Source organism: Gavialis gangeticus, unplaced genomic scaffold (genome assembly GCF_001723915.1).
Source record: "Gavialis gangeticus isolate Ggan-Ray unplaced genomic scaffold, GavGan_comp1, whole genome shotgun sequence".
Taxonomy (NCBI): Eukaryota; Metazoa; Chordata; order Crocodylia; family Gavialidae; genus Gavialis; species Gavialis gangeticus.
Window position 1 is genome coordinate 2,017,414 of NW_017728980.1, and position 14,056 is coordinate 2,031,469.

Consider the following 14,056-nt stretch of genomic DNA (forward strand, 5'->3'; position numbering starts at 1 on the left):
CCCCCCCCCCCCCCCTTATCTGTCTGGTCATCATTAGAATGATCAGAATCAAGACTACCACCTGGGCCCTGATTAAGCAAGATAGGTATCTCTCTTTAAACATCTGAGTACCTCCATTAGCATCAATGACTTAAAATTAGGCTCATGCTAAAGTACTTTTGAGAATTGGGGCCATGATCTCCATTTACCTCATTCTGGCTTGGCAGGGAGAATCCAAACGATCAAATTCAAGGCATGCTTGGAATTGGGGCTAAGGGAAATAATCTCTCTCCTGCTTCCACATAAACAACAGCTAGAGCCAGAGCAAAGCATGGGGCAGATTCCTATACCCTTTTTCACATCAAGTAGTACTTTGCAAGGAGTTATGAAGCTGACCAAGTAAGAGAGAAGAGCTGAGGCCCTCTGCAGTGCCATTCAAGTAGCTCTACACTACTCATAGCAAAAGCTCAGAGTGTGATCTTCCTTCCCTACACAGGGATGCCAGCTGCTGAGGAAGTGAGTGCATGGACACTATTGACCATGTCTGTGTTTGTGGATGTGCGAGGGCAGGGGGGATGGAAACTTCCTGTTGAGTAATAGGAGGGAAGCTGTGCTGGACTCCCCTACTTCAGTCTGAAAAGTGAGAGACTGCAGGACCTGAACCTATTCAGCCTCCATAAGAGAAGGCTGAGGGGGGACCTGGTGACAGTCTATAGACTCACTAGGGGGGACCAGAAGGGTTTGGGGGAGACGCTGTTTCCCCTAGCGCCCGCTGGCATAACAAGGAGTAATGGGCACAAGTTGATGGAGAGGAGGTATAGATTGGACATCCGCAAAAACTACTTCACAGTTAGGGCGGCTAGGAGCTGGAACCAACTTCCAAGGGAAGTGGTGCTGGCCCCTACCCTGGGGGTCTTTAAGAAGAGGCTGGATGCCTACCTGGCTGGACTCATTTGAGTCCCGTTTCTTCTTTTTGGGGTTTTTTGTTGTTCTCCCGCCCTGGCGGGGGGTCGGGCTAGAAGATCTACTAGGTCCCTTCCGACCCTTAATCTATAAATCTATGAATCTATGAATCCCATCCTGAGTCACTATGGACATGCAACAGAGTACAATATAGCTCCCACTCCATCCGAAGGCTCATATGAGCACCTTAGTCTGCTTGGGATGGGGTCTCTCATATTTAGGGTGCCCCCTGACAGCACCTTCTGGAAGAACCCTAACATTAACACCTGCACTGAGTGGAGTTGATAGAAGAGCAACAAGCCAGGACCACTTTTTGCAAGGTCTCCTGCCTGTCTTTGGGAAGAAGCTGCTATGATGAATAGGAGACACACAGCCTCTCAGGATCTACTTCCTCTGTTGAAGCATCCTTTAAGGACCAAGTCCATGGGGTACACTCACAGCAGAATGGGGATAATTACAAGACAAAGGGGTTGTGAAGGTGAATACACTAATGCCCATAAAATACTTGGGGAATTTCTGCACTAAAAGCATCTAATATTAATTGTAAGGGCTGACCAAGGCATAGGGAATCATGCCTAGTGGCTCACACTGGGACCAGAATCAGAGGTTTACCAGAGCATAAATTGCCAAAGTCAAAGCCAGGTACCCATCCAGGCTTCCGGATGTCAAGCCAATGTCATACTCAGGGCAGGCAGCTGATCGAGACAGAAACAAGTGTAAAACACATCTACAACAGCAACCCCAACCACACTAATGCTGGGACAAGTCCTGCAGAAATTGGGAGGTTTTTATAGCCCTCCAATCAGGAGCTTGTGGCCCCCATTGGTCCATACAGGTCATCTGACCCCCCACTGAGGACCTCATGGGAAGGCGCTGGCTGAGCTGGGGCTGGTGCTTGGCCCCCCTAGACTGGTGGTGCCACAGCTTTGGCTTTTTACCTGCAAAGTATAAGAGGTCTAGGGGCAAATCCCACAGGCCCTAACAGCTATGGCCACCTTGGGCCCCACCATCACCAACTCTCACTTCCATGCCAACCTGCCCCAGACAAAGATGGTTCAGCAGTTAGGATGATAAGTCAGGAAGGAGTAGAACCAGGGCTATTTCCTTGACTTACTCTCTATGAATAAAGACGTCTGAATTTGGCCCAAATTTGAAAGGCATTTTGGTACATAGCTCCTACTGATAAGGGTATGAACCTGGGCCCTAGTCTTGGCCTTGATTTACAAATCTTTGGCCTTGTTTTGCAAATACACATAGCCTCCTAATCCTACCTTTGTTGAAAGCAGAAAGGATTAGGTGCCTAAAAAGGAGTTGGGCACTTAAATATCTCTGTGGGGTTGGCCTTTGCGCCTCATTTTCCCAGTGGAAACTATAAAATGTGGTTGACACCAGTGCCCTATCATACATAGGTTGTGGGGATAAACATATTGGGAGGTCTTAAAATATTATGGCACTCTGAGGCTATATGACAACCTCAGTTAGAGTGTTCTCACCCCGAACTGGGTGTCGCTGATCCCCTACTCTCATCCTTTTCCTTCTACCGCCTGTTCTTTCGCCTAAGAAAGAATAAAAAGTAAAATCCTTTAGACCCATAAAGAAAGGTGTTAAAATGAGCAGCCACACGTGAGAAAGCTTTGGGTTTGGATAAGCAATAACTCTGCTAGTCTCCCTTACAGGATGTGAATTTCCATACAGCCACTAGTCTCTGGCAATATAAATAGTTTATGGCATATCAAACTATTAAACATGATTTTAATCCCACTTGTGATGTTCAGCGCATAACTCACTGGAGGCCAGCTTTGATGTGGCTGGTGGAACAGAAATCACATTGAACAGATGTTCCAGCTGGAGTCACTTAACGTTTCCATTACAAACTCTGGGTTGTTGTTTTTTTTTTCAAAGGGGGCATATGACTCAGCTATTTTACTGCAGATCATGGTTAAACTCATACCAATCCTGAGCCCTGATGAGATTTCTTGAAGGCAAACCCTCCGCTCCAGCAAATGAAATAAGATATTTTTCCCTTCCAATTTTAGACAGGGAGCGATGAGAAGGAACCCTCCCCCCAACTTTTTTACTGTGAAGAATTTTTAGGATGTTTTTTAACTGGAAAAGAAAATAACTTCTTTGCTGAGTGAGTATTTGGGTGGTGGCTTCATGGGATGGCCTCCTTCACTGCGGTGATTATTTGGAAAAGCTGGGTCTTTCGGTCTGGGCAGTGACTTCTGTGCAGCTGCATTGAAACTGATACTGGGCATGGTACACGCAGGGCAGGCTGGACTATTCAGAGCCCATGCCAAATCCCTTGGGCTACATAAAGGTCATGGCAGGCCTGGGTGTGAGCAGGGAAGAAAAGAGGATGAGAGCTTGCACATGCTCTCCACGGCCTTCACTGGCCATGGTATCAAGGAGTAGTCAGCATTAGGGATGGGGCACAGGAGGTACATAGCTTTGGATATACAACAAAATACACTTGTTGGTCAAACTACTGTGCTACTGTGGAGGGTGGAGGGCTGTGCAGAGCAGGGAGAGGTTTGTGGAGCATGCAGGCTCTGACCTGCCACACTGGCACCTAGCTCTCATCAGCTTTATGAGGGCCTGACTTTGCTGAAGCTGCAACCCCTGATGACCCCTCCCCTGCCTGCAGAACTGCTCAGCACTCTCACACCTTACTGGTTTTTGTGGCATCACTGCACATATTGCAAAAGGGGGCAGCACTATACTATTCTACCCACTCAGGCCTGCCACTGCCCTGGTTCCTGCCTCCACCCCGGGACCGTTTACATTTGAGTGCTGTCCATCTCGAAAAGTATTTCAAAGGAGTTTTCTTTCAGTCTGTGGTTACTATTAAATTAATCCAGCTAGCCTGGGATATAAGGACAAAGTTTTATGCTGAGGTTTCCTGAGGTCCTAGCCTCACGTCTCTGGGGTCCACTCCCTCTGCCTCCTGTCTGGTAGACGATGTGTGCAAACTCTCCATCTCTGAAAACGGTTCTTCTTTCTGCTTTCTCCATGGTTCTTGTCACGTAACAACATATGGTGTGATGTTGGGAGTGGGCAGGAGCTGGATTTTCCATTGAACAAGACATTCCCAGATTTATAGTTTTTTCCTGTTCTAAAATAAACCATCCCCAATAAATCTGGTATTTTCCCATTTAATGAGGTCCTGGGAGCAAAACATCCAAGCCCTTCTCAATTAAAAAAAAATCTAATATAAAATAAAAAATATTGAAATCAAAAGGCATTTCAAAATGGGAAACTGAAATGTTCCATTCTGAAAAGGTCAAAATATAACATTTCAACCTTCTCAGAATGCTCCTGTCCATTTTTTCCTCATATAAAACTCCATCACAATTGACATACTGAAGCAAAACATTTTTCTTCTGACAAACTGGCATTGCCAAAAGAAAAATGTTCATCAGGAAATCCCTGCCCATCACTGCAGGGATTGCACGGTGCTGTGCAGAAATCAGGGCAACCAGGCAATACCTACAGTCTCCCAGTGGAGCCCACATGAGAAGCAGAGCTACGGTTGTATGAGCAGCATGCAATGGGGACATTTTCTGACATAAAGGTTCTTAAGTCTGTCCCTTTACATTTTTCTAGGGTTAAAAGAGATCCTCTGTAAGCCAGAAGGATTTATCTAGACTCCTGGAATATTTTGTTCCCCACTGGGGGCGAGATGCTCACCTCTGCATTAAGGGGCCACGGAAGTCCAATATCTGTTGGAGGAAAGACTCCTCCGGTGCAGGTACTATAAAACACTCGATAAGGCTGTCCTCAAAGGAACCCCTTGCAAGGCCGGCCGTGCTGGAAGCAGGGCTGAGGAAGGGAAAGGTGGGCTGTAGAAGGATTCTGGGCAGTGCAAGGATGACAGGGCTGTCTGGGCAGGTCACTGTAAGGTACACAGGCTCCCAGGACTGTCTTTATTTTGGAAAGCTGGCTCCCTTTCCAGCCCCCAGAGCAGCCAAGGATCTGGAGAGTGCAAAGATGACTTAAGTCACCTTGGCCCCTTGGTTCCAGAGCTGCAGGTTCTGGTAAGGACACAGCACAGACCCTCACCCAGGATGGCAGCGAATGGAGCAAGGGCTTGCTTGCAACTCGTCTCAGGCTGAAGAATGCAGCAGGACCATGATGCTTTCAGCTGTACACGTCAATGCCCACGGCATCAGACAGCACAGGTCTAATCTCTCAAGTGGCTGCATGCTCTGATCCTGGCGTCATCACAGTCAATGGGCTGCTTACCTATGAAAGTGCTTTTCTGCATCAGGGCCAGCATGACAGTGCAGCATGGGCTCAGACTGGGGTGGGATGGGCTGACTAGCTCCTGCTTCTCAGTGGCACTAAGCATCCTCCTCCCCCGCCAGTGCAAAGAATCCTTAAGGAAGGTGAAATTAGACTTGTGGTAAGGGCTCTTTACGCTGTCCATGGGGTGTAAGTGAGCTGCTCTGTAACTGGGAATCAGGCCCAGCCTGTTATCTTCAAATGAAGAGCTGTGTCTTTGGGATCCCTCATCATCCTTCTCTTTAGTGCAGCTTCTCTCCAAGCCAAATTTTAGCTCTTGAGCCCCAGGCATTTGGGTTTGCTGAAGCAGCTCCGAGAAAGCCTTCTCTACATTCCCCTGTTCCTGCAGTGGGGGGTTGTGAACGCACTCTACTACCTCCTCGCTCCAAAAAGGGCACCACCTCTTTTGCTCAAGCTGCCGGGGAGGGGAAAAGAAGATCACCATCTGGCAGAGATCAGACCTGGAAAATTTCAGCTTAGAGATAAAAGGCTGATGACTGAAACCATGTTATTAAAATGCGTATGTACCTGCTACCTGAGCTATTGTTGGAAGTAGAGCCTCATACGTTCATCCCCCACTGGGTGAAAGTTGCCCCCTAAGGAAGTCCTACTCCTCAGGTTAGGACTCATGCTGATTGTCTGCACTCACCCCATCTCGATACAGAATCCTGCGCTGAGCCCCATGCACCATGCAACCAGCCCTGTACTGTCAGGCTTGACTCCATGCTGTCATGCTTCATCCTGTGTCTCCACTTCTGCTAGTGCAAAGCAGCTGTGTGGAGCACTACCTTCCTGTTTGGGCAGCATTTCATGCCTGCTTTGTGCATGAGCTGCCAGGACATGGGCCATGTGAGCATGTGGACAGAAGGTGAGATACAGACAGATGGCAGTGACAACACAGACTCTGCTACACCTGAGAGGACAGTGGTGACTGTGGTGACCCAGCTGTGATTGCAGGAGCCTGGTCACTTGCCCCTAGCAGGCAGGGGCCCACAGTTAATTCCACATGGGAACAGGCACAGCTGAGTTTGGCTACACCCTCTTCTCCTGCTCAGGCCATGAGGGCAGCAGGGATTAGATTAGTTATGCTGCCTTCCCCAGCTGCATAATAGTAGAGATGCCCCCTCCAAAGGGGCAGTTATCGCAGGGTGATCTGTGGGTGATTCATGATCGATGCAGAATGAATTTAGCTGATCAGAAAATCCATCCCTCAAGCTGCAAGGCAGTGCAGATTTAGGCTTTGCGTGTGATGCCTGAGAGATGCATAGACCCTGGATCCAGGTCTCCTTTTAGGGGTAAATTCAGCCCAGTACAGGCTGGTTAATATGTCACGGTATTATTATATCCCTCCATCATCCATCCAGCACTGGTAAATTGATATCCTCATTAGAGCCTATTAAGAACAACACTCTTTTAATAGCTGGATGGGATATTATTATTATTACTTTCACAGCATGGTGTATTTAATGGCTCAGAGTAGAAATTGGTCTTCTTTATTGGGTCTTTCTCCTTTGAAACAGACTCCACCAGTGATTCAGCGATTCAGCTCACGTTGTCTTCCTGGTACTGTACAGTGCAGTATAATGATGTCTCTTGCTTTGTGTTGTTCTGTGTGTGTGTGTGTGTGTGTGTGTGTGTGTGTGTATGTCCGTAGCTGTTGTAACTGTTTGCCGGCTGTGAAATAACCCGTGCCATTATCTCATTTTATCTTGCTGGTTCTGTCAGGACACGCTACGAAGAGACCTGAGAGCCTGTTAATCCTCTGGCAGAAAAGCTGGAAGTCTTAAATGCAGAATTTTATGCTGTGCTCAAGTTTGCTCAGCCAGTCTTAATTGGACTCAGGAAAGCAGCTGGCAATTGCAAATTGTTGGTAAATACAGCTGCTGGAATTGTGTGTGCAGATGAAGTGGGGCTGGAGAAGGGTCAGGAGAGGCCCTATGGCAACACATATTGAAAAGGAACAAGTGTGGGATTCAAGATGTATCTCAATTTCCAGGGAAGGAAAGTTTTGCTCAGTGGCTCTCTGGGAAAGTTTGGGCAGCCTCGTTCTCTTAAGGCACCTGGAAACCTTGAGCTCTAAACAGATTATGTTAGACTGGACTGTCACTGGGAGTCTGAATGCAAGAACTAATATGTCTACAGAAGTTCTGTATTGTGGGTTAGATCATGTGCTGGCAGGGAATATCACACCTCCCTTTAAAACATTTTCCTGAGCTCTGAAATTTTCTCCCAAACTAACAGGATCTCAACAGCAGGTGATGACAAATCTGATGCTGCTTTGAAGTCCCTTTAAACTCAGACACAGAGCTCTAGGTAGCTGATTCAAATCCTGACCATGCTGTGCTACAGAAGAATGAACTGGTTTGTAAGGGGGTGGCCTCAGACAAGCCCCTGCTTGGTAGACACCATCCTAACAGGCCGGCTTGGTACCACCACTGGTGGCCAACGATAGCCAAATGCTGCCATAAGAGGACTGGTTAAGCACAGGCATGCAGGACTGGGCTAGAAAACCAAGTCCTGCCCCTGCAATCACATGCAAGTATGGAACAGATGTTGAATCTGAGAGGGTACAACAGAAGGCTTGGTTTGGCTCCTCCTGTATGCCACGACACAAAGCACCCTCACAGTCTGTATCAAACTAGGATGTTTGTTACAAAAAACAGAAAGCCTCAAAACTGCAGTGTCCTGCAGCAGAGACCAGTGGCCCCATCAATGCCTTGAGCCTGTGAAGTGGTAGGGAATTTGTTAGGTGAAATACACCCAGAACAGCCTAGGAAATGGACCATGTTCCACATTAAATAGGCAGGAAAAACATCTCCAATGGTCCCTGCCTATTTGCCGGGGGGCAAAATTCCTTCCTGGCTCCAAAGCTGGTGGTTTGAATAAGTCCAGGAACATTCCCAACCTTGGTTAAGTCAAGTCACACTGGCCACATCTACAGGAGATGCTGACTGCAAAGTAGCCCGAGACTACTGCACAGTAGTGTCATGTGGCAGCAACCATGACGAGACGTTACTGCACAGCCAGTGTCACAGAAACGCTATTCATCGGTGCTACTGAGCAGTAACTCAGATTACTGCATGGTCATTTAGTACTTATTTGTACAAGTACCAAAAGACAGCACAGGAACGACTGTGCAGTCAGCATCTTGTGTGGATGCGGCCACTGAGTGGATATTCGCATGCCACTGCAATGTTAATAGTAGGCAGAGATGACATCTACTCACGCTGTATGTCGATGGTGACAGAGGTCTCTTTTCCGGTAGGAATGGCCTTGTTAGTGGCCCGACAGACAATGCTTTCTCCATTCTCAATGTCAGATGGAGCAATAAAGAGTGTGCTCACAATGCTTTCTCTTTTGCCATCGCGGAGGAGGGTCTGTGGGGGGAGAAGTAGGGATGGAAGAAAGTAAGATTCAATTAATAGTCCTTGGAAGAGGCATTCTCTTCCATATTATTTACTAATCATGCTTACTACAGTTGTGCCTAGGGATCCACCAAAATAGTGGTTTTGTACTAGACTGTACGAACACAGAGGCAATCAGTCCAAGCCCTGACGAGCTTGCAAACTCAATAACAGCCTATAGAACTGCACTTCTCATGGTTCACAAAGTAGCCGTGTGGGAGTTAGATGCAAATTCAGTGAATTTCAAAGGGATTTGGGTACTTGACTCTCATCTGCTTCTCTAAAACTCTGCTGTGCTGCACACCTGAGGATCACAATTCTGTGGAGATTGATTTCACTTGCCAACCCAAGAAGGGGGTGCTGGTGTTTTCCTGTGAGCAGGCCATGAGAGGGCTAGCAGGGAATCAAGCACTGCCTTTTACACCTGTGCAAAGTGAGTGTGAAAAGCTGCCATGCTGATATAGTTGCATTCCTCATCTGCTCTGCATAGAAGCCAGCAATAACACAAGGATAAGACACATCTCATTGCTATGAGGAGTAACAAGATTCCCCCCAAAATCTGCAGCACCTGGGAGACTGGGAAGAAGCATAAAGTCACCCATTCTTGCCATGCATTTCCCTGTTTGCTCAGAGTGAAGGTGAGGAGGAATATTTGTGGTTTGCTGCTTCTAGCAGAGAACTGAGCAGAGAAGCCAAATCCACCGCGGGCATGAAATCTCTCATCAGAATCAGGCCTGAAGTCTCCTGGCTTCTGCTTCTGGGTTTCCCAATGACTCACTTTGTAACCTTTGGAGAATTAGCCCTTTGTGAACCCACCTCTTGAACTCTCCATGGGGGACTGAGCTGCCCTGCAGCAACTACCTCACCAGACATAATGAGAATTAATATCTGTGTTAATTAATTATTATTATTGAGTTTGCTTTCATTCTGCACATTTACTTTAGGTCAATCAGACAGGGAGTGCATGCTAATGAGAGGGAATATTAAAGATATCACTGAGGAGCAGTATAAAGAGTTCTGCAAGGGCTAATGTGAAAGGATGGGGTTGAGGCCACCAGCTTCCATGGCATGACAGCACCATGTCCCAGAGCAACCATATGCCTAGGACTTGCCTTGCCAAAGGTTGTCAAATGCTAGCTGTGCAGATGTTTGCACCAGTGTATGATGGGTGTTAATTGTAACCACTCAGATTTATTAGTGTTTCACACCCACTGTGCACTGGTGCAAATGCTGACATGATCTGCAGGTCAGTGAAGAACCAAAGTGTTGAGTTTAGCTTTTTGTCCTATAACACCAAGTGGAGGGCAGCAGCTATAGTGTTATTTGTCCTCACAGTTGAATAGATCATGACGCCAGAAGAGAGTACTGTGATCATCCACTCTGACCTCTGGCATAATGCAGGCCATTATGAAGTCATTCATAAGAAGTAATTCTTATTTGAACTGGAGCCAGGAAAACATCCACTCTTGATTTTATCATTGCTAGCAGTGGAGAATCTACCCCAACCCTTGGCCAGTTACTCTAATAGTTAAATGCCCTAAAATTTGTCCCTAATTTCTTGCCTGAATTTGCCTAGTTTCACCCAGCGATTGGATTTTGGTCTCCTAGACTGAAGATCCAAGTTGGGGCTTACAGACCATGATCAAATCATATCTCAATCTTTTTGTTGATAATGGAACATCCTTTGTGAATGGTAGACACCAGAAGTGGACAGAGTATTTCAGGTCATTGACAAAACATGAGTGCAGGATCAAAAACTGGTCCATCACTAGAATCACACATATGTGATCATGATACCCTATTTACAGTGTCATTTAATGCATTTAATGTCTGGCAGGTTAATTTTGTATCCTTCTGTTTTCCTTAATCAAAATATCATGTAGTCCCAAGTCAAATGCCTTAAAAAATTGTAAATATATTACACCAAGAGTATTATCTTATGAACTGAACTTGTAGTGTTAATGAAAAGATCAGTAGTGCAGCTTAATACTAATGAATAACCATCACCTAGGGCACCCCGAAGGACACCTGAGGCCACAAGAAGAGCAAATGAGCCTGGATAGGGATGTACTTTGTATGTAATTAGAGCTTGATGAGATATTAATATCCATGTTGGCGATTTAAGAGTTATGGAAAACAAATCAGTCCAAAACTTTCCAACAAATCATAATCTGACAACAGTTTCATTTTGGGTTGATCAAGACACTTTGTTTAGATTTCAGGTTTTTAACCACGTAAGAATGTTTAAAAATCAAATGAAAAGATATTTCAAAATGGAAAGGTGTTTCAAGCTGAAAAAACAAAACGCTTCATGTTGAAAATATTACAACTGGCCATGTCAAAATTTCCAGAATGCATTCTGGAATTGTTTTAAATAGAAAGGCAACAAACTCAGTTCCTATTCTCAAATGCTTTACTGCTGCTGCATGTGTACTTTTAATTGAAAAAAGTTTCGGGAAAAAATGTTTACTGCTTGGATGCTGATGATTCTCGCCTCAAAAAGCCCAATGCTGTCATTACACAAAGGAAGGAATTTATGAAAGGGACTTGTGTTTTTGAGTAAAAATGTTCTGCAAGGCAGGGCAGATTTATGCCCCTCCAGTAGCTCTGCAAACCCAGTAACAGCACAAGTCAGCCCTGTTCTGCTGGGCTTCTGACTCCAAGAACTGGGGCTTAGATAGAAGATGGAACACGGATTCTCATGAGAGCTGTGATTAAATTAAGATAATTGAAGACACTGCCCTGTTCCCACTGGCCCTGAGTAGTATGAAACCATCCCTTCTGAATGCACTGTGGATGGGACAAAGCCTCCTCCTCTGAGACCTTTCCACATCACCTACTTAAGATGCACAGGAAGTCGCAGCATCTCATTTGGGATGGATCTGCAGTCTGTATGCAGTGTGAGTGCTTGGCTTTGGAATTAATACAAACACAAACACAGATATTAAAAAAAAGAGATTGTTATTCCTCCTCTCCAACAGCTATTGGCTGGTTGGAAATGGAGAGGGATTAACCCTTGATTCCCCAGGGAAAGGACCAACCTAGCTCACAGAAGACAGAAGGGTTTGGAGAGATTGGAGTTAGCAACAAAAGATTACATGTGAATGGCCTAGATTTTAATTAATTTCACCCGAACTGGTATAGGGAGAGGTCAGTCTTTTTCAGTTTTAATTAGTGCTGTCTGCTGCACTGCATGCTGGGAGGTGAGGGCATGCAAGGGTAGTTTGACTTCATATTTCTCTCCTCCACATGGCTTGCTGCAATACAGAGAGCGTGTTCACGCTAACAGGGGAGGTGATATTGCAGGGGCTGGGAGAGCAGGGTGTGTAAAGGGAATGTGGGTGGTGGATTTGTTCTTGCCAAAACAGAGTTGCTGCTGGCAGGTAGGGCATTTAAACTCACCCACAGTGTTCAGCAGCACATTGGCTCCTTGCTAAGAACCTGCTGATAGCAGGAGACATGAAATGTCTTTGAGCATGGGTGCAATCAAAGCAGAAATTAACTGCAGAGCAGACAGTGACAAGGGAAAGGGCATGTGGCCTATGAAAATTGGATCTGGGACTCTGAGACAGCAGCCAGAAGGCCTGCAGGACAAGGCTGGTTACTTGGTGTGAGAAGCCAGGTGGACGGAAAAGAGTTCGGGGGCAGGGGGATTCCAGCACTAACTCCAGGGCTGAAATCAAGTTACGTTTTGTGTGTCATGCCCTGTAAGGGAGATCAGTGTGTTTCCAACCCCTTGCAATATCCGTTGGGGATAGAGCTGTCCAAGGTTGCCCTCACCTTGCCATTCTCTGCTTAAATGGGTACGTCTCTCCCCTACTCCTCTGCGGCTGGTCCTGCTTCTAACCTTCCCACTTAGGTTTATGGACTGCATTCCCCTGTGGCACCAAAGCCCTGCTTTCATCAGCTGTTGTGGATCCCTCTCCACATTTCATCTTTATCCCACTAGCTTCTGGACCTCCTCAGACTTCTTCTCTCCCACAGACTCCAGGCAGCATGTTCCCCCTGGTCCATCCTCTGCTGCCTTCCTTCTTGTCTTGGACTCTCCACTTACATCAGGCAAGGGCATCCACCACCTTCCCTGCAGTCTGTGCCCTAGTAGTCACCCCGGTCTTGGGCCATGGCTCCCTAGCCTCACTGGCTGAGAGACTTCACTAGGACCCTTCCTCTGGTCTCGTTTGGGTTGTCCTGGGCCCTTGTGAGCTGTGCTGGAGGACATCAGACACCCAAGGAAGTTTATCCTCCTTCCCTCTCTGGAGGGCATAGATATCTTTGGGGCTCTTTCTTACCCACTGTAGGACCCAGTGGGCATGTCTACATGAGAAGTTACTGTGCAGTGACTACTGTGCATTTATTTAGTACTTGTATAATCAAGAAATAAATACATTTGCAATAAACAGAGTTACGGCACAGTAGTGCTGGCACGCACCTTTTAAGTGACACTACTGCACAGCAGCCTATAATACTGCCCAACAGCATATTAGTATTGTTGGTGCTGTGATGAGCTACTGTGCAGTATTATTCAGCTACTGCACAGTTAGCATCTTGTGTAGCTGCACCTAGGGTCTCAGACAGGGCTGGGAGCTATCACGTTTGGTGAGATGGCAGCTAGTGCAGAGGTAGAAGGAAGGAACTGGCAATAGTGCTGAGGTGGGACAGAGCTACCTGCCTGGGGGGGATCTTGATTACCATGGCATGTTTTTCATTTGGATGAGTGCTCCAGATGTCTCCCATCATGCACAATAGTGACATCTTGGTTCCTGGGCACCAAGGTCCATTTTGGAATGCTCTCCTTGCTCTAGATCTCACCATCTGGAGATCTTCAGTGGCCCAATGTGACAGTACTGGAGGCCTAGCCCATGGCAGGAAACTGGACATAGCATGAAAGTAAGGGAGTGGGTAAGTGTGCAAGAACTATAATCACATGCTTGAATGCACAAGCCTGATATCTAGCCCAATCAGGACTAATGCCAGACCCAAAGTCTCTTCTGGCACAATTAGCAACATGTGCTTCAGGTCAGGACTGGGCTGAACTATCATAGAATCAAAGAATTGTAGAAAATTAGGGTTGGAAGGGACCTCAGGAGGTCATCTAGTCCAACCCCCTACTCAAAGCAGGACCATCTCCAACTAGATCATCCCAGCCAAAGCTTTGCCAAGCTGGGTTTTGAAAACCTCCAAGGATGGAGTTTCCACCACCTCTCTGGGTAACCTGCTCCAGTATGTTACTACCCTCCTACTGAGAAAATTCTTCCTAATATCTAACCTAAACTCCCCTTGCTGCAACTTGCTCCTTGTTCTGTCATCTGCCATTGATTTGCAATCACATCACTGGATAGTGTGTGTGTGCGTGTGCACATGCTTGCACATTTGTGAAAGAGAGAAAGACAGAGACAGAGAGAGAGAGAGAGAGAGAAATCACCTAA

At 46.5% G+C, this 14,056-nt stretch overlaps 1 protein-coding gene across 1 annotated transcript in view; it reads right to left on the minus strand.

The window, feature by feature from the left end:
- KIRREL3 (kin of IRRE like 3 (Drosophila)) overlaps positions 1-14,056 on the minus strand; it is a 420,743-nt gene that overhangs the window by 226,068 nt on the left and 180,619 nt on the right. Inside the window, exon 5 of the mRNA XM_019509067.1 lies at positions 8,453-8,603. Coding sequence (XP_019364612.1) covers positions 8,453-8,603 — 151 coding nt within the window. The remainder of the gene's footprint in view (positions 1-8,452; positions 8,604-14,056) is intronic.